This window comes from Dictyostelium discoideum (assembly GCF_000004695.1).
Source record: "Dictyostelium discoideum AX4 chromosome 4 chromosome, whole genome shotgun sequence".
Classification (NCBI taxonomy): Eukaryota; Evosea; class Eumycetozoa; order Dictyosteliales; family Dictyosteliaceae; genus Dictyostelium; species Dictyostelium discoideum.
Genome location: NC_007090.3, coordinates 4,409,162 through 4,426,935, shown reverse-complemented (window position 1 = coordinate 4,426,935; position 17,774 = coordinate 4,409,162). Strand labels below are relative to the sequence as shown.

General features: G+C 24.8%; 9 protein-coding genes across 9 annotated transcripts in view; 4 read left to right on the top strand and 5 right to left on the bottom strand.

The window, feature by feature from the left end:
• Positions 1-568, top strand: part of bzpN (hypothetical protein) — a gene marked incomplete at both ends in the record, with an annotated part of 3,000 nt that extends 2,432 nt beyond the window's left edge. Inside the window, one exon of the mRNA XM_632643.1 lies at positions 1-568. This exon is cut by the window's left edge and continues 2,432 nt beyond it. Coding sequence (XP_637735.1) covers positions 1-568 — 568 coding nt within the window.
• Positions 569-765: 197 nt separating this feature from the next.
• Positions 766-1,701, bottom strand: DDB_G0286409 (hypothetical protein; the record flags this gene model as incomplete). The annotated part of the gene is made up of 1 exon (XM_632642.1): positions 766-1,701. The coding sequence occupies one exon, from the start codon at positions 1,699-1,701 to the stop codon at positions 766-768; it is 936 nt and encodes a 311-aa protein (XP_637734.1).
• A 305-nt stretch (positions 1,702-2,006) lies between these two features.
• DDB_G0286407 (hypothetical protein) lies at positions 2,007-2,685 on the bottom strand (the record flags this gene model as incomplete). Its single annotated transcript, XM_632641.1, has 2 exons — positions 2,007-2,200; positions 2,667-2,685. The coding sequence occupies 2 exons, from the start codon at positions 2,683-2,685 to the stop codon at positions 2,007-2,009; spliced, it is 213 nt and encodes a 70-aa protein (XP_637733.1).
• A 138-nt stretch (positions 2,686-2,823) lies between these two features.
• On the bottom strand, positions 2,824-6,489 carry DDB_G0286465 (hypothetical protein; the record flags this gene model as incomplete). The annotated part of the gene is made up of 1 exon (XM_632640.1): positions 2,824-6,489. The coding sequence occupies one exon, from the start codon at positions 6,487-6,489 to the stop codon at positions 2,824-2,826; it is 3,666 nt and encodes a 1,221-aa protein (XP_637732.1).
• A 415-nt stretch (positions 6,490-6,904) lies between these two features.
• DDB_G0286405 (hypothetical protein) lies at positions 6,905-7,870 on the top strand (the record flags this gene model as incomplete). Its single annotated transcript, XM_632639.1, has 1 exon — positions 6,905-7,870. One exon carries the CDS (start codon positions 6,905-6,907, stop codon positions 7,868-7,870), a length of 966 nt encoding a protein of 321 aa, XP_637731.1.
• Positions 7,871-8,025: 155 nt separating this feature from the next.
• Positions 8,026-12,605, top strand: smc4 (structural maintenance of chromosome protein; the record flags this gene model as incomplete). The annotated part of the gene is made up of 4 exons (XM_632638.1): positions 8,026-8,571; positions 8,690-8,881; positions 8,960-9,154; positions 9,291-12,605. The coding sequence occupies 4 exons, from the start codon at positions 8,026-8,028 to the stop codon at positions 12,603-12,605; spliced, it is 4,248 nt and encodes a 1,415-aa protein (XP_637730.1).
• A 202-nt stretch (positions 12,606-12,807) lies between these two features.
• Positions 12,808-14,547, bottom strand: rcbA (repC-binding protein A; the record flags this gene model as incomplete). The annotated part of the gene is made up of 4 exons (XM_632637.1): positions 12,808-12,921; positions 13,018-13,283; positions 13,668-14,250; positions 14,482-14,547. The coding sequence occupies 4 exons, from the start codon at positions 14,545-14,547 to the stop codon at positions 12,808-12,810; spliced, it is 1,029 nt and encodes a 342-aa protein (XP_637729.1).
• A 380-nt stretch (positions 14,548-14,927) lies between these two features.
• Positions 14,928-16,353, top strand: DDB_G0286401 (hypothetical protein; the record flags this gene model as incomplete). The annotated part of the gene is made up of 3 exons (XM_632636.1): positions 14,928-15,143; positions 15,278-15,837; positions 15,981-16,353. 3 exons carry the CDS (start codon positions 14,928-14,930, stop codon positions 16,351-16,353), a joined length of 1,149 nt encoding a protein of 382 aa, XP_637728.1.
• Positions 16,354-16,469: 116 nt separating this feature from the next.
• Positions 16,470-17,620, bottom strand: tsfm (elongation factor Ts; the record flags this gene model as incomplete). Its single annotated transcript, XM_632635.1, has 2 exons — positions 16,470-17,509; positions 17,593-17,620. 2 exons carry the CDS (start codon positions 17,618-17,620, stop codon positions 16,470-16,472), a joined length of 1,068 nt encoding a protein of 355 aa, XP_637727.1.
• Positions 17,621-17,774: the final 154 nt, after the last annotated feature.

Genomic DNA, 17,774 nt, shown 5'->3' with positions numbered 1-17,774 from the left:
AACCAAATGGTGGTCAAACTTTTGCAACGAAGCAAATATTAATCCTGAACAAGAGAATCGTGTTAGACAACTCAGACAAGAAAGTAATCTTAGACATAAAAAGATTATCAAAGAAAGAACTCATCTCAACAGAGAGATCAGAGAATACTACCATAGTAAAGTATTCAATGGTACCGTTAATAATGGTGGTAATACCAAATCAAAGAAAACCGCAGCCTCTACTTCAACCACCACAACTACCACCTCTACTTCTACCACCACTACCACTACCACCACCATCAGTACCGATGTCGATATCTCAAATAATATCAGTAGTCCAGTTCAATCACATCTTGTACAACTTAGTGGTTTATTAGATAAATTAAAAGAAAATATTGACCATGAAAATGAAACTCTCATTCAAACTTATGAAAAACTTGGTTTCATTTTATCTCCTTTCCAAGAAGCTTTATTCATCACTAAAATCTATAATAACATTTTCTCTGAATCTTCTTATTCAAATATTCAAATGTTACATGGTATCAAAGATGCAATTCTTTATTCTTATGTTGATCCAACTTATACTTAAATTTTAATTTTATTTAGATAGGAAAAAAAAAAAAAAAAAAAAAAAAAAAAAAAGAAAAAAAAAAAACCTTTGTAAATAAAAAATTATTTAATTAAATAAAAAAAAAAAGAATTCTTTTTTATTATAAAAAATTAAATAATTAAATTAATATTGAAGTATTTTAAATAAAAAAAAAGCAATTATTATTATTATCATTATTATTTTGATGATAATTGTAATGATGCTTGATTATGAATAAGTTTTACAGATTTTGGTATTGAATTTGGAGGAAAAGGAATAATATATTCTCCTCTAAAAATGATTGAAGTTACTTGTTCTGGTATTGAAAATGGTATAATTGGTTGATTGAAAGATATACCAAATTTAATAGTTTTTAAATTTTTTAATTTAGATAAAACACCAAACTGAATTGGTTTATTAAAATCATAACCAAACTCTATTGATTCCAATAATGAATTGTCACCAAAAGTATCAATTGATAGGTTTTGATTAAATATAACACCTAATGATAAATGTTTTACAGAATCTGGTATTTGTGAGGGTAAAATCGGTTGATTGAACCAATAGAATGATAATTTCTCCACAGAGTTTGGTATGAATATTGGTTTTTGATTTATTATTTTACTATGAATCTCTAAGTTTTTGACAGATTCTGGAATTAGTCCATAGATTATACCATTTGGGAATATACATTGAATTGTGAAATTTATTGATTTAATATTACAATTATAGTTTTTATCAGGTGATGTGTTTGAAATTACTTGAGAGAATGAACCAACACAAATAATATCAGTTGAATGAACTGTTAACTTTTCAACCGATTCTGGTATTTGTCCTGGTTGTATGATATTGTTCGATACACTTACTGGTAATGGTTTCATAAAACAACCTGTTGAATGGTTAATATCTTCCAACGCTGTCAATGGGTTTATTCCAATATTATTACTCTTTTTATCTATATGAATACTTGATAAATATTCTCTATATTCATAATTACTAATTGTAATGGCATTAAATTTAAATCTTGATGTTGAACTAAATAAAAAAACCAACCTATAATATTCTAAATGTTTAAATATCTCTTTTTGCAAATAAATATTCCTAAATACTTTAAAAAATAATTTATCATCCATTTTTTTATTGTTTATTTATTATTATTTGGAGTGTATGTATTTATATATATAATTTGATATGAATAAAAAAAAAAAAAAAAAAAAATGAAAAAATGTTTTTTTTTTAATTTTTTATTTTGAAACTAGTTTGAATTTTATTCTTTGAATTTATGAGAAATATCCACCAACCCAATTTTTAATTTATTTTTGATATTATATTTGAAACCCCAAATTTTTTATTAAATTAGAATTAACTAACTTGAAAACCTAGATATCTACCATACAAAAACATAGTGTCATTATCATTATCATATGATAAACTAAGTTCAATAGTTGTACAATCTTCCAAATTGGATTGTGAATCTATTACCTTCTAAAATATATCTATTATTATATAAAAGGTAATGACAAACTACACATGATTGTGCTTTACCACCAATATAATTATTTCTAATATTAAAATCAACCTTACACCAATCATCATTCAATTCACCTGCTAATTGATTATCATTAATTACAACTAATAGTCACAATAAATCTGAAAAAGGAAATTTTCCATTCCCATTAAATAAATTCCCTGCATTCGGAATAATACTATAATTTATTCAAAAAAGAAAAGAGAGGTATTGGTAAAAAATTGAAAAAATAAAAATAATAATAATAATGGTGATAAAAATTACAAATGAAATATATTTTTGTTTATTCGTTCAATATTATTTTTAAAAGGATCTATTTAAATCTTTTCTGATACAATTTTTAATTTATACATTTATAATTATTATTATCATTATTATTTTATTATTTTTAAAACTATTATACTCAAAGTATTACCATTGATAATGAAATAATCTGAATATCTAATAACTGAATCAATTTGTGGTATGAATTCATTATAGGCTGTAATTTTAAAAGTTCTTGGACCTTGTGGTAAATATGGAATGTAATATTGAATCCTTTTGGCATTGATTCATTAAATGAAAAAGCACTCTTTGATAGTAAAAACATTTTATTTAAACAAATAAAATCTTTTTTTATTTTATTTTTTATTTTTTTTTTTTAAACAATCTTTTTGTTTTACAGTGTTTTATTTTATATTATTTTATATTATTTTTATTTTATTTTTATTTTTTTATTTTATTTTTTTTAAATGTTGTCGTTCATAGGTTTTGATGCTCTTTTTTCAGTGAGAGACGAACCAACTTTTTTTATATAGCGATCATAATCTTTTTGTAAAGGGTTTGTACGATTTTTTTTTGAAACAACGAGTATTTTAATTTCTTTTTCCAATTTCTCTCTTTCTTGTTCTTTTTCTAATCTCTCATTTTCCAAAAATTTCTCTCTTTCCAAACAATCTTTTTCTTGTTGTTCTTTTTCTAATCTATCTTTTTCTAATCTATCTTTTTCCAATTTTTCTCTTTCCAACTGTTTTTGTTTTTCTAATTGTTTCTTTTCTTTTTCTTTGTTTTCTTTTTCTTTGTTTTCTTTTTCTTGTTTTTTTTCTTTTTCAAATACAAAATTATTTTCTGAACATCTTTTTTTTTTGGGAAAAAGGTCGCTTAAAGCTGGATAATCGGTTGATTTTATTCTACTAACACCTTGAGTTGGATTTTTACGAAGAAATGCATTGAGTTCTTGCCAGGCTTTATCTTGAACTCGTTTAGAGACCTTTTGCTTCTCTTTACTATTTTCTTTATCACCAATAAACTCATGATCTTTTTCTATTAAAAAACCACTAACTACGTTCTCTTTGTGATCAATTTTAAAGTCATCGTCATCATCATCGCCATTGCAATAAGAAGTTGCATTTCCTTTTTCATTGTATGAATCTTTGTTGTTGTTGTTGTTGTTGTTGTTGTTGTTGTTGTTGTTGTTGTTGTTGTTGTTGTTGTTGTTGTTGTTGTTGTTGTTGTTGTGAAAGTTGATTATATTTTCTTTGTTGTTGCTATTTGATGAAAGTTTTGCTTTTTTTAAAAATACGAAATGTGGTCGTTCTTTGTATATCAATGGAGTTGAAACTACCTTTTTTTCAAAAGGAATACCTTTTTGAGGTGTTTCATCTCTTATGATCACCGGATTTGATTGAGAGATTGTTTTATTTGGTATTTTATTTGGTGTCTCGGTTGGTATTTGAGTTATTGTTTTAATTGGAGCTTTAATTGGAGTTTTAATGATTGTATTAGTTGAAATTTTTTGGTGATTGTTTTTATTATTGTAAATACTTTTCTTTATTGCATGAGGCAAAGGAGGTGAAATGTTATCAGCATCATCTTTTGTTTGATTTTCTTCCTCATTTTTGTTGACCTTTTCAGAATCTTGGATTTGTCTTTGTTTTTTTTCAAACTTTTCTTGTGATAATGCTCCAAGCAGTGTGGAAGATGTTGATGAAGGTGGCGATAGAGGCCCAAGTGAATTTGGTGAGAAATGATGAATAAATATATATGGCTTTGGTGTCATTTTTAATATTAATTTTTCTTTTGGTATATTTCCTTCTTCTCCTTCTTCTTCTTTTTCTTTTTCTTTTTCTTTTTCTTTTTCTTTTTCTTTTTCCTCTTCTTCCTTTTCTTCTTCATCATCATATTTAAACATTGATATTGTTTGTTGTTTTTGTTGTTGCTGATATTGTTGTAATTGTTTTTTACTTGGTGGTGCAAATGGAGATTTAACACTTAAATTTGGTGGTAAAGCTAAACTTGGTGAAGATGGTATCACTATTGTTTTCGATATTTTTTTCGTTGTTGACTTTATTGTGGGTGTGGTGGGGAAAGTAGTAGTGGTAGTTGATATTGGTGATGATGGTATACTTATTATATTATTCTTTTCAAAAATAGGTGATAGAGGTTTTGGGAATTCTTTAGGAACTATACCATTGGTTGAAATTCTAATTGAATTTAAAGGTAAACAATCATTTGGACAAACTTTTAATGAATCAAAGAAAGGATGATCCAATAATTTATAGGGTGGTAAATCTTTCATTGATTTCTTTAACTTTGTGAGTAACCTTTTTTCAGGATCTAATTTTGATTGATTGTCTTTAGACCTATTTGATTTATTTTTAGATTTTGGCAATGATGATGATGATGATGATGATGATGATGATGATGATGATGATGATGATGATGCTGATGATGATGAATCACTATCAGATTTGATTAGAACTTGAGAAGTGGATGTAGAAGTAGTTGATGATGATGATGGTGATTCTTTAATTTTAATTTTATTTAATAGACTACTGAAACTGTATAAATCAGAATAGAAACAAAACTCTTTAGATCTATCATTCCTTTGATTGTAAATGATTTCATTTGAAGGAAGTTTTATTCTACTTAGACCAAAATCCGATATTTTCACAATGAAATCACCACCAACTATCCAATTGTTAAATTCACCATTATCCAATTTATCTTGATAAACTATATATTTCTTATCGACGGGGAATGAGGTTAATAGGACATTACCAAAATGTAAATCATTATGAACAAATTCAAACTCTTTTTGAGAGATTGCTAAAGAATAAATAACTTGAAATAGTAATGATTTCATTTGTGAAATTGTGAATTCAAAATTATTATCTTTTCCATACTCTTTAAGAGTACCCATATTTGCATACTCTAATATTAAATGCATATATTGAATATTTGGTTTTATTGATGCTGTTGTCGTTGTAATTGTTTTTGTAATTGTTTTTGTTGATTCTTCCTCTTCTTTACCACTATCATAATCATCAACTTCATCATAATAATTATCATCATAAATATCTTCATAATTACTACCATATCTAGAATTGGTGATATTATTATTACTATTATTATTATTATTATTACTATTATTATTATTTACATTACTAAGATTTGAAGTAGGTGCTGCTTTATACCAATTAATTAATTTCGGAAAATTACATGCTTTATTGGATTCAATTAAAATATTTAAATGTTCTAATATTACTTTTTCTCTATAGGTTTGACTTAATTTATTTTTAGGTGTTGATACAAGTTGTTGTTTAATTGCGAATGTATTCTTATTTTCATTATTATTTTTATTACTATTGTGAGTGTAACTAGTATTGTTATTTTTAAAATTATTTTTATTATTACTATTGTCATTATTATTATTATTATTATTATTATTATTATTATTATTATTATTATTATTATTATTATTATTATTATTATTATTATTATTATTACTATTGTTGTTATTATTGACAAAGAAAACACTACCATTCCTACCACCCGTTTTTTGCATATTATTATTAATTTGATATTTATTATTATTATTATTTTGGCTATTGTTTTCATTTATAATTTTAAAATTTACATTTAAAATCGATAGATCAATATCAACATTTTCCTCATCATTTTCATCATCAAGGTAATCACTTTCATTATCTTCTATATATTTAAAATTTTTCTTTTGGTTATCATTCTTTTTATAATTATTATTATTAATATTATTATTATTATTATTATTATTATTTTTGGTTCTTCCAGTTGATGGTGAAAATTTTAATTTTGGAGTTTCTAATAAATTGGAAAAATCATATTTATTACCATTATTATTATTATTGTTATTAATAAAGTTTTTTTTTTTATCACCATTTCCAACAAATTCAATTTCACTAGAACTATAAACTGAAGAATCTATTGATATATCACCAATACTATCTAAACTTTCACAATTTGAGGAGTAGTATGAACTACTAGTATATGGTGATGAGGATAAATTTTCATTCGATACTGAACTAAATGTAGGTATTGGTGGTATATTCCTACTAGCTCCCCTTTTTAGCGATGTATCTAGCCTTAGCGTCATGTTTTTGTTTTATTTATTTATTTACAAATATTATTTATTTATTTATTTATTAATTTATTTATTTATTAATTTATTTATTAATTTATTTATTTATTTGTTTGTTTATTTGTTTATTTGTTTATTTGTTTATTTGTTTATTATTTAAAAATATTATTACTACCTTTTTAATATTAAAAATAAAATTAAAATTAAAATTAAAATTAAATTTTGTTTTGGTTGGTTGTTAGCTTTGGTTCAACCAAATTTCCACATGAATTTTTCAACCAAATTTTTACGTGAATTTTTTGGAGGGATTTTTTTTTAATTTTTTTTTTTAATTTTTAATTTTTTTATGAAAAAAAAAAAAAAAAGCGCCAAATTTTGAAAGTAAAATTTAATTTGATTTATTTTTTTTTTAATTTCAATTATTGAAAAAATGAATAAAAAAGTCAATGAGCCGATAATCATTGAATTTGGTGATATACTAAATTTGGAATATATTGAGTTAATAAAAAATTTAAATATTGAATTAATAAAATATATTTTATATTCAAGGAATCAATGTTCAATACCAGTCAACCAATTATTATCAGAATTTAAAAATATAAATAATAATAATAATAATTATAATAATAATAATTATAATAATAATAATAAAATTAAAATTCCTTTTAAAAAAAAAAAATTTATAGAAAGTTTAATATCACTGTTTTTAGAAATCGATGAAATTTATTTCAATTGTCTAGATCAAGATGAAGAATTACCAATTGTAGTATCAGTTTTATTAGGTTCCTCAATTTTTAATTTAAAAGAAGTTTATATATTTTATTTTGGTTCATATAATGATTATAAAAATGGTAATAATAATAATAATAATAATAATAATAATAATAAAAGTAATAATGGTTTTCAACATGATGAAAATAGAAATAAACTAAGAGAAATAATGATGAAATTAGTTATTGAAAGTCCAGATTCATTTTCAGTTTTACAAAGACCTTTAAAAACTAATATTTGTATATATAAAAAAATAAATAACATTACTGATTGTTTAAATAATATTTATAATAATAATAATAATAATAATAATAATAATAATAATAATAATAATAATAATAATGATAGTAGAGATCAACTTTTTATTCCACAACAAGATTTCCAATTAAAAATAAAAAAATCTACAAAAATAACCGTTTTCAACTTTACAAATTCAAATATAAATGATAAATTTGATTTTAAAATAACTGAAATTTCATTAAAATCAATTTCCAAAAATAGTGATCATATTAACAATGAAAATAATACTAATAGTAATAATGATGATAATAGTAATAATAGTAATAATAATAATGAAAACTATATGTGGTATCAATTTCATACTTCAATTAATGGAGTTAATTAAATCCAAATTTTCAATAAATTTTTTTTTTTTATTCATATAAAAAACTTCGCGCCTTTTTTTTTTTTTTTTTTTTGATATTTTTAAAATATTATTTTATTTTTTTTTATTATTTTTTTTATTTTTTTTTCATTTCACTTTTCGAAAACAAATATAAAATGGTAGAAGATGAAGAAATAAATGATCAAATATCTGAAGAAGAAGAAGAAAAAAAGAAAAACAATGATTCAGATGAAGAAATGAAGGATATAGATGAAGAGGAAGAGGAAGAGGAAGAGGAAGAGGAGGAGGAAGAGGAGGAAGAAAAGGAGGAAGAAGAGGAAGAGGAAGAGGAAGAAACACCAAAAAAGCCAATGCCTCCACCTCAATCTAAAGCAAAACCTTCCTCACAACCACCAGATATAAAAAAAGCATCACAACAATCACAAACACAAAAGAATACGCCCCCACCAATACAAACATCACAATCATCTCAATCATCACAATCATCACAATCATCTCAACAACAACAACCAAAGAATATATCACAAACACAACAACCAAAGAATACACCCCCATTACAATCATCACAAACATCACAAACATCACAAAAGACACCAGTATCTAGTAATAATGGAATTGAGAAAAGATTAATGATTACTAAAATGGTTATGGAGAATTTTAAATCATATGCAGGTGCCCAAGAGGTTGGACCATTTCATAAGGTAATATAATTCAAATAATCATTTCTCGCATTTAAATATATATATTCTATTTATGTATTTTATATATACATATATATTTACTTTATTTTTAATTTTATTTTTTTCAAATAATACACAGTGTTTTAGTTCAGTAGTTGGTCCTAATGGTAGTGGTAAATCAAATGTTATCGATGCAATGTTATTTGTATTTGGTTATAGAGCAAAACAAATTAGATTAAATAAAATATCAGAATTAATTCATAATTCTGAAAATCATAAAAACTTAACAAATGGTAGAGTTTCTGTTCATTTTCAAGAGATTATAGATTTAGTATGTATAAAAATAAATAAAAATAAATAAATAAATAAAAACTAATTAATTAATTAATTAATTAATTTATTTATTTAGCCAGGAGAAGATAATTATGAAGTTGTTAAAGGTTCAGAGTTTGTGGTAACACGTACAGCACAAAAAACAGGTAATAATAAAGATGGTGTTTCAAAATATTATTTAAATGATAAAGTTGTAAAATTAGATGATTTAAAAACAATTTTAAAAGATAAAGGTATTGATTTAGATAATAATAGATTTTTAATTTTACAAGTAAGTTTTAGTTCCCCTCAAATCAATAAATATTAAATAATAATAATAATAATAATAATAATAATAATAATAATAATAATAATAATAATAATAATAATTAATAATAATTAATAATTATTAATTTTTTAAAAAATAGGGTGAAGTTGAACAAATTGCAATGATGAAACCAAAAGGTGTACATCCAGGTGAAGAAGGTTTATTAGAATATTTAGAAGATATTATTGGTAGTAAAAAGTATTTACCAGATATTGAAGCAACTAGTAAATTGATAGAAGATATTGGTGATAAAAGAACTTCATCAAATAATCGTATGAAAGTGGTTGAAAAAGAAAAAGATGCGCTTCAACAAGAACGTGATAATGCATTGGAGTACATTGATAAAGAGTTAAAGTTAATTCATTGTAAATCGATACACTATCAAATTGGTAGAAGCAAACCAGAGCGTGAAAAGAATGAAATTGCAGCCAAACAAGAGATGGTTGAGAAACAATTGGAACAAGAGTTGGTCACTCAAAAAGCATCGAATGATAAACTATTGGAATTTGAAAAGAATCTTAAACAACAGAATAAACAATTGGATGAATTGAATAAACAAATGGCAAAATGTAAGAATGAACTCTTAACCACTGAAAAGAAAGGTGTTAAATATAAGGAAGAAACTAAACATTTGAAAACTAAAGTCAAAAAAAACAATAGTGTCATCGAAGAGGAAACAAAGAAACAAGCGGAATTTGAAAGATCAACTATCATTCATAAACAAGATATAGTTAGATTCGAGAAAGAGTATGTCGAACTACCAAAGGAATTGATTGTTGAAGAGAAGAAATTAGAATCAATGTTAAATTCACTCAAGGGTGAAGTTACAGAATTACAACGTGAAATGGAGGAAAAACAAAAACAATTACTTCCATGGAGTAAAAAGCATAGTGAAGCAAAGGCAGTAGTTGATTTGAAAACCTCTGAATTGGCTGTACTCTCTAAAGATTTCAATGGTGCAACTCAAAATTTAGATGATGCAATCAAAGCACTAGAGGATGCCAAAACCATTTCATCCACTCGTAAGAATAATATCACCAAATCAAAGAAGGAGTTGGAATCGGTTAAAGCAATTATAGTGGATCTTGAGAAAAGACTTGCAAGTGGTAAAGTCACCGAAGAGAATCTCTATAGAAATACAATGGATGCCAAGAGACAATTGGAACAAATTAAGACCAATCTCTCTGAAAATAGTTCAAGAAACACTATATTGGATCGTTTATTAAAGATTAAAGAAAGTGGTCAAATTAGTGGTATTCATGGTAGATTGGGTGATTTGGGTGCAATCGATCAAAAGTATGATGTTGCCATCTCTACTGCTGCCTTCTCACAAATGGATAATATCATTGTAGAGACAACAGCAGCCGCCGAAGCATGTGTTGAACTATTACGTAAGGAGAATTTAGGTAGAGCTACATTTATGATCTTGGAGAATTTAGAATATCAACGTCAAAATCTTGGTCCAGTTCAAACACCAAATAATACACCACGTCTATTTGATTTAATAAAGATGAAAGATGAAAAAAAGTATGCAACCGCCTTTTTCACTGCAGTTGGTCATACTTTGGTTGCTGATACTTTGGATGAAGCAACCAAAATAGCCTATGGAGCAAAAAGACATCGTGTTGTAACTTTGGATGGTTCACTCATTGACACTAGTGGTGCAATGAGTGGTGGTGGTCTCAAACCAAGAGTTGGTGCAATGAACTCCAAATTAAAGGGTGATCCAAAAGAAGATAAAAAGAAATTGATAGAGTTACAAGACAATCTTTCTCAATTGGATAGTGATCTTCGTCAATGTAGGGATGAGTTGGTAGAGATTGAAAACCAAATTCAACAAGCACAAAATCGTCGTTCTGAATTAGAATTAGAATTGCCAAAGATGGATATGGATATTAAAGCAGCCATTACAAAATGTGAAGAGTTAACCAAAGTTATTCCTCAACTAAAGAATAAAGCAAAGTTATCCACTGAAAAGAAGGAACAAATCGATTCCATCAAAGAATCATTGATTGTTGATCAAAAATCTTTAGATAAGGTTCAAGAGAAAGTTAATAAATTAGAATCTGAAGTTCAAGAAATTCAAAACAGTATCTTAAATGTTGGTGGTCCACAATTGAAAATGCAAAAGAATAAAGTTGAATCACTTCAATCTAGAATTGATTCAAACCAAACCAACACTACCAAAGCAAATGTTCAAATCAAATCATTAGCAAAATCAATGGAAAAATCAATTAAAATATTGAATGAAAATACCAAAGAAAAGGATGAGAATGAAGCAGCATTAGCAGAGATTCTAGAGAAATATAAATCATTGGAGAAAGAGAATCTTAAAGCCACTGAAGCAATGGAAGCTGTCTCTGAACAACTTCGTGAAAAGGAAGAAGAAACCAAAGAAATTAGAAAAGAACATGAAAAAGCCAAAAAAGTAATTGAAAAGATTAAAGTTAGCAATAGTAAATTGGAGACTCAAATCGAAGAATTTAAAACCCTTATCAATGAGAAACAAGCAGAGATCGCCGATTGTTTAAGTAAATTTGCAAACCAAGCAAAGAAAGCAAAAATCTATAAAGACTATGTCGATGAATCACTCATCAATCAAGTCTCTGCAATCTTAACACCCGAGGAGATTGAACAATATATGGAGGCCACTGAACAACAAAATCTAATTGCCAAAATTCATGAACTCACCACTCAAATTCAAAAAATTTCAAAAGAAAACAATGTAAACATTGAAGTGGTTAAAGATTTCCAAAAGAAGGAACAAGAATATCATAGTAGAAAGGCGGAATTTGATGAAATTGAAAAAGAACGTGACAATCTATCCAAAAGATATGAAAGTCTTAGAAAGAATCGTTTGGATGAATTCATGGCTGGCTTTACAATTATCACAATGAAACTAAAAGAAATTTATCAAATGATTACATTGGGTGGTGATGCTGAATTGGAAATCATCGATCGTGAAGATCCATTCCAAGAAGGTATCTCTTTCAGTGTTAGACCTCCAAAAAAGAGTTGGAAAAATATTTCAAATCTTTCTGGTGGTGAGAAAACTTTATCTTCTTTAGCTTTAGTATTTGCACTTCATCATTATAAACCAAATGCTCTCTATGTAATGGATGAAATTGATGCAGCTTTAGATTTTAAAAATGTTTCAATCATTGCTAATTATATTAAAGAAAGAACTAAAAATGCTCAATTCATTATTATCTCTTTAAGAAATTATATGTTTGAATTAGCTGATCGTTTAGTTGGTATTTATAAAACTGATAATTGTACCAAAAGTGTTACAATTAATCCAAATAGTTTTACTTCACTTTCAACAACAACAACAACAACAAATAATTCACAACAACAACAACAACAAAAACAACAACAAAAACAACAACAACAAAATTCAACATCTCAAAAATAAATATGTATATAATAAATTATCTTTTTTTTTTTTTTTTATATTTAATTTATTTTATATTATTTTATTTCTTTTTCCAATTCTATTACACTACTAAATAATTAATTAAATAATTCTTTAATTTATATATAAAACAAGTTTTTTTTTTTTTTTCTTTTTTTTTTTTTTCTTTATTAATTTTTTATTTTAAAAAGTTTAGTTTTGTTTATTCATCGTCAGCAGTTTCAAAAAGATAAGAAGCTGTGAGTTCTTCATTCTTGTCACATGCAAAATAAGCTTCAATAACTGTTGATTTATCCATACCTGTTAAGGCTTGTAACTGTTTTTGGTTATTAAAAATTTTGATGATGGATATTAGTAAATTAATGGGAAAAAAGAAAAATTTAAAAATAAAAAAAAATAAAAAAATACTCACTCTTTGAATTGCTTCAGATTCTTCTTGAGTGACTTGAAGAGTAAATTGACCTGGATTGCCACCTGGGTTACCATCACCTTGGAAGAGACGAATAAATTCATTTGGATTTTCTTGGATTTGTCTAACGAGGGCTGGATTGGTTTGAGCTAATTGTTGTAAGATTCCTGGGATAATGCTTGGATTTTTGGAGATGGCTTCACGAAGTAAGTTGAAGTGTGGATGATTTCTTAAAGCTTCGAATGGATTATCACCACTACCACCACCACCTAATGAATCATCAAATCCATGGTCATGTTCATGTTCGTGATCATATTCGGAATCCGTATTTGGTAAAAAAAATTAAAATGGTAGTATCCAATCCATTAAAAGGAGATTAATAATATAAGAAATAAATAACAGAGAGGCACAATAAAAGATAGAGAGAGAGAGAGAGAAAAAAAAATATAAAAAAAAAAAAATAATAAAAATAATAAATGTTTAAATTGGTTAAGATTAATCCTTATATAATATAGAATAAAATTATATAAAAGAAAAAAAGGTACCAAATAAAAATAAAAAAAAATAAAAAAAAAAAATAATTACGAAAAAAAAAAAAAAAATAAAAAAAAAAAAATAATAATAATAAAAATAAAGAGATTAAAAATAATTACCTTCCATTTCTTCTTCATCTTCTGGATCATTTGCAGCTGGAATATTTCCACTAACTAAATATTCAATAGCACGTTCAGCATTGTTAAAGGTAAGTCTGAGTGCTCTTAAAACTTGATCTCTTGCAAAACCCATATCTGTAATATTTTTAATTGTGGCTTCTAATTCAGTGCCGGTGGCGAAATCAGAGGATTGTTGTGGTGAAGTTGTAGAGGTTGAACCTGGTGTTGAGGAAGTGGTTGGGGTTGGATTTGGTGTGGCTGGTGTATTGTTGGTTGGTGTTGGGACTGAAGTTGGAGTTGTAGTTGATGTATTATTAGTTGAGGAAGTGGTTGGGGTTGGTTCTGCAGTAGTGGTGGTGGTTGGTGCTGATGTAGTTGATGGTGCTGGTGTAGTTGATGGTGCTGGTGTGGTTGCTGGTGCTTCTCTTGGTTTTTTAATCATCATAACAATAAATCCTGAATCAGTAATATTATATGATTCGAGTGTACGTTTATCTTCTAAAATCTTTCCACTATAAATTAATGTTTGCCATGATGGAGTTTGATTATGTTTTTCACTAATTAAATTTTTTAATTCTGCTACCTGATTTTAATAATCATTTTTTTTATTTAAATTATATTGTTTTTTATAAATTATTATTTTTTGGAGATGAGGAAGAAAAAAAAAAAAAAAAAAAAAATTGTTAAATCTTTTTCAATAATTATATTTTTTTTATTTGTTGTATATGACTTGAAAAAAAAAAAAAAATAATAAAAAAAAAAAAAAAAAAGAGAAAAAATAAAGAATAGGAAATGAAATCAAAAAAAAACTTACAGTTAAATCTCCATTTACTTCAAAAACATAAATTTCTTTATTAATGTTTTTGATTGTGACTTTCATTTTATTGGTATTATTTATATGTTTATTTGTGTTTTAAAGGTGTGTGTGTGTGATTGTGTGATTATTTTTATTTTTTTATATATATAAACAAGATGGTTATTTGGGTTGAGAATTAAAAATAAAAAATGAAATTTTTAAAATTTTTTTTTTTTCTTTTTTTTTTTTAAATTAAATTTTTTTTTTTTTTTATTGAAGTTAAGGAGAAAAAAAAAATAAAAAATAAAAAAAATAAAATTATTATTTTTTTATTTTTTTATTTTTAAAAATAAATTAAAAAAAAATAAAAAAAAAAAATATTTTTACTTTTTTTTATTTTTATTTTTTTGAAAAAAAAAAAAATACCAATCCCAATTTAGGTAAATGATCATTTTAGCGCAAAAATGAACAACACTTCATCATCATCAACAACAAAGGATGGAATTTCAACAAAACCTCCAATTCACACTGCCGGAAAAGTTGAAATTCATCAAGAGACATCAACAATTATGAAAGCAAGATTAATTCAACACATATTACAAACATATTATTTATTAAATTTTATATTTTTACTTGCATATCCAATTTTAAGGTTATCAGGTCTAATTTTAAAACCAAAGGTAATTGTTAATTAATATTATTATTATTTTTTTTTTTTTTTTTTCTCCAAACACCACAATTCCATTTTTTTTTTTTTTTTTTTTTTTTTTTTTTTTTTATTTTAAATAAATAATAACTAATTTAAAATAAATAGAATGAATTAATGATTTTATATGTATCAGGATTTATGGTTGTATTAAAAATATTAAAGAATAAAAATATTGATCAAATTTTAACAGGTATTATATTCACATTAAAAATGTCAACAATTATATTACTATATTATTCTGGTGAAACTCAATTTAAATTAGAATATACAAATAAAATGAAATCCAATAATATAGATGGGTCATCATCATCATCATCAGAAGAAACACAAGAACCATTTAAATTTGATAATGAAAATGAAAATAGTAAACAAACTTTAAGTTCAACTAAAGAATTAGGATTTTTTGGCAACTTTTTACATTATGGACTTTATTATGTATTGGTTTATTTATTTGTTTGCATGTTGGTATATTTATACAAATCACAACCTGAGCCAAAACAATCAAATTTCGTTCACTTTTTCAATCAAATCACTTTTAAAAATTCTTTGGCATTTTCAGCACAATCAAAAGAATTAAAAGATAAATATTTATTAGTTGAATTCTTTACAACTTGGTCTCCACCATGTACATATTTAGCTTCAACTTTTGCTGATTTATCTTACATGTAATTATTTTATTTTATTATTAAAAAATATTTAATAATAATATATAATAATAATATTAATTTTTTTTTTTTTTTTTTTTTTTTTTTTTTTTTTTTTTTTTTTTTTTTTTTTTTTTTTTTTTTTTTCCTCTTATTAAATTTAGTTATCAAGGTATTAATTTTGGTAAAATTGATATTGGAAGATGGAAATCAATTGCTTATGAATATGATATAGCTGATTCAGTATCAAGTAAACAAATACCATCAATTATATTATTTAAAAATGGTGTTGAAGTATCTAGAATGCCATATAGAAAGAATGAATTTAAAATGCCATATGACAAGAAAACTCCAAAAGATGATAAATTATTTGAACCATGTAATCTTTCCTATGATAATATTAGACTTTATTTTAATTTAGATACATTATTATCTCAAGTTAAACCATCCTTAACAAATCAAAATCAAAATCAAAATAATAATAATAATAATAATAAGAATGGTAACTCTAATAAAAATACTAAAAAGAATAGATAGAGGTTGTTATGAATTAAATAATTTATTTCCTTTTTTTTTTTTTTTTTTTTATGGTTTCTATAAATAAAATTTTAATTTGTTTATTTTATTTTTATTTTATTTTTTTTTTGTTTAATTTAAACACGTTCGGCAGTTTCACCAATTGCATAACGTCTAAAAGTTTTGACAGATAAATTTTTAATACCTAATTTTTCAGAGAGAATTTCAAGATATTGTTTTACGGAATGATCTGGAGAATACATGTAAGATTGTTCATAGAGTACCATATCATCATAGAGTGATTCTGGATTTTTGTTATTATTTTTACATTCCTCTAAAACTGAACTTGGAATATCATTGACTGTAACTACACTTGGTGAATTACTAACAATGTGAATTGCTAATTGATTGGCAAACTCTTTAAGAGAATTCATATTATTACAATCACCTTGATATTCAAATTGAACGATTGAACCTAAACGACCAACATCTTTCTTTTCTGATGTTGAGTCATGTGCATATGATGAAATATATGATTTACTATTATTATTATTATTATTTAATGGTTGAATGAAAGATGCACGACGAATTACAATATTCTCACGTAATTTACTAACAATACGAACTATTGAGTCTTTGATAGTCATTTCTTCAGCGACGCCATCCTCATTGGTGATGTTAATTTTAATTGGGTAAATGTTTTCAACTTGGGTTGGGTCAAGTTCCAAGATTCCATTCTCTGCTAACTTTCCACCACTGATTGGGTTTGATAAAGTTGCTTTGGAGATGTCTCTTGCTAAATTACGGAAAATGTCACCACGTGATACGAAATCAGTTTCACTATTCATTTCTAAAATGACAGCTTTTCCACTACCACTATCGACCAATACTGAAATGATACCCTCTGCTGATACTCTACTCTTTAATTTCTCAGCAGTGGCTTTACCCTTTTCTAATAACCATTTGATTGCACCATCCATATCATTGTTACTAGCTTGTAATGCTTTCTTACATTCTTGTACTGGTGATTGAGTCTTTTTTCTTAATTGTACAACTAATTCAGTTGGTACTTTAACTTCACTTGTTGATTGTGTACAAAAATTATTCTTTTTCAATAATAATCCATTATTAATTGTTATTTTATTTGAATTAATTAAAATATTTTTATTACAATTTCCTATTTAAAAAAAAAAAAAAAATTTATTAGTGAATTTAATTTTTAATAATAAAAAAATAAAAAAAAAAATTATTATTACACACTTAAAGCAAAATTTAATGATCTGATCATTTTATTTTTTTTAATAATTTCAAAAAAAAAAGTTTTTGGTTATGAAATATAAAAAAAAAAAAATTAAAAAATCAATGATTCGTTTTTTTATAAAAAAAAAAAAAATAAAAAAAAAATTAAAAAATAAAAAAAAAATAAAAATTAAAATTTGACG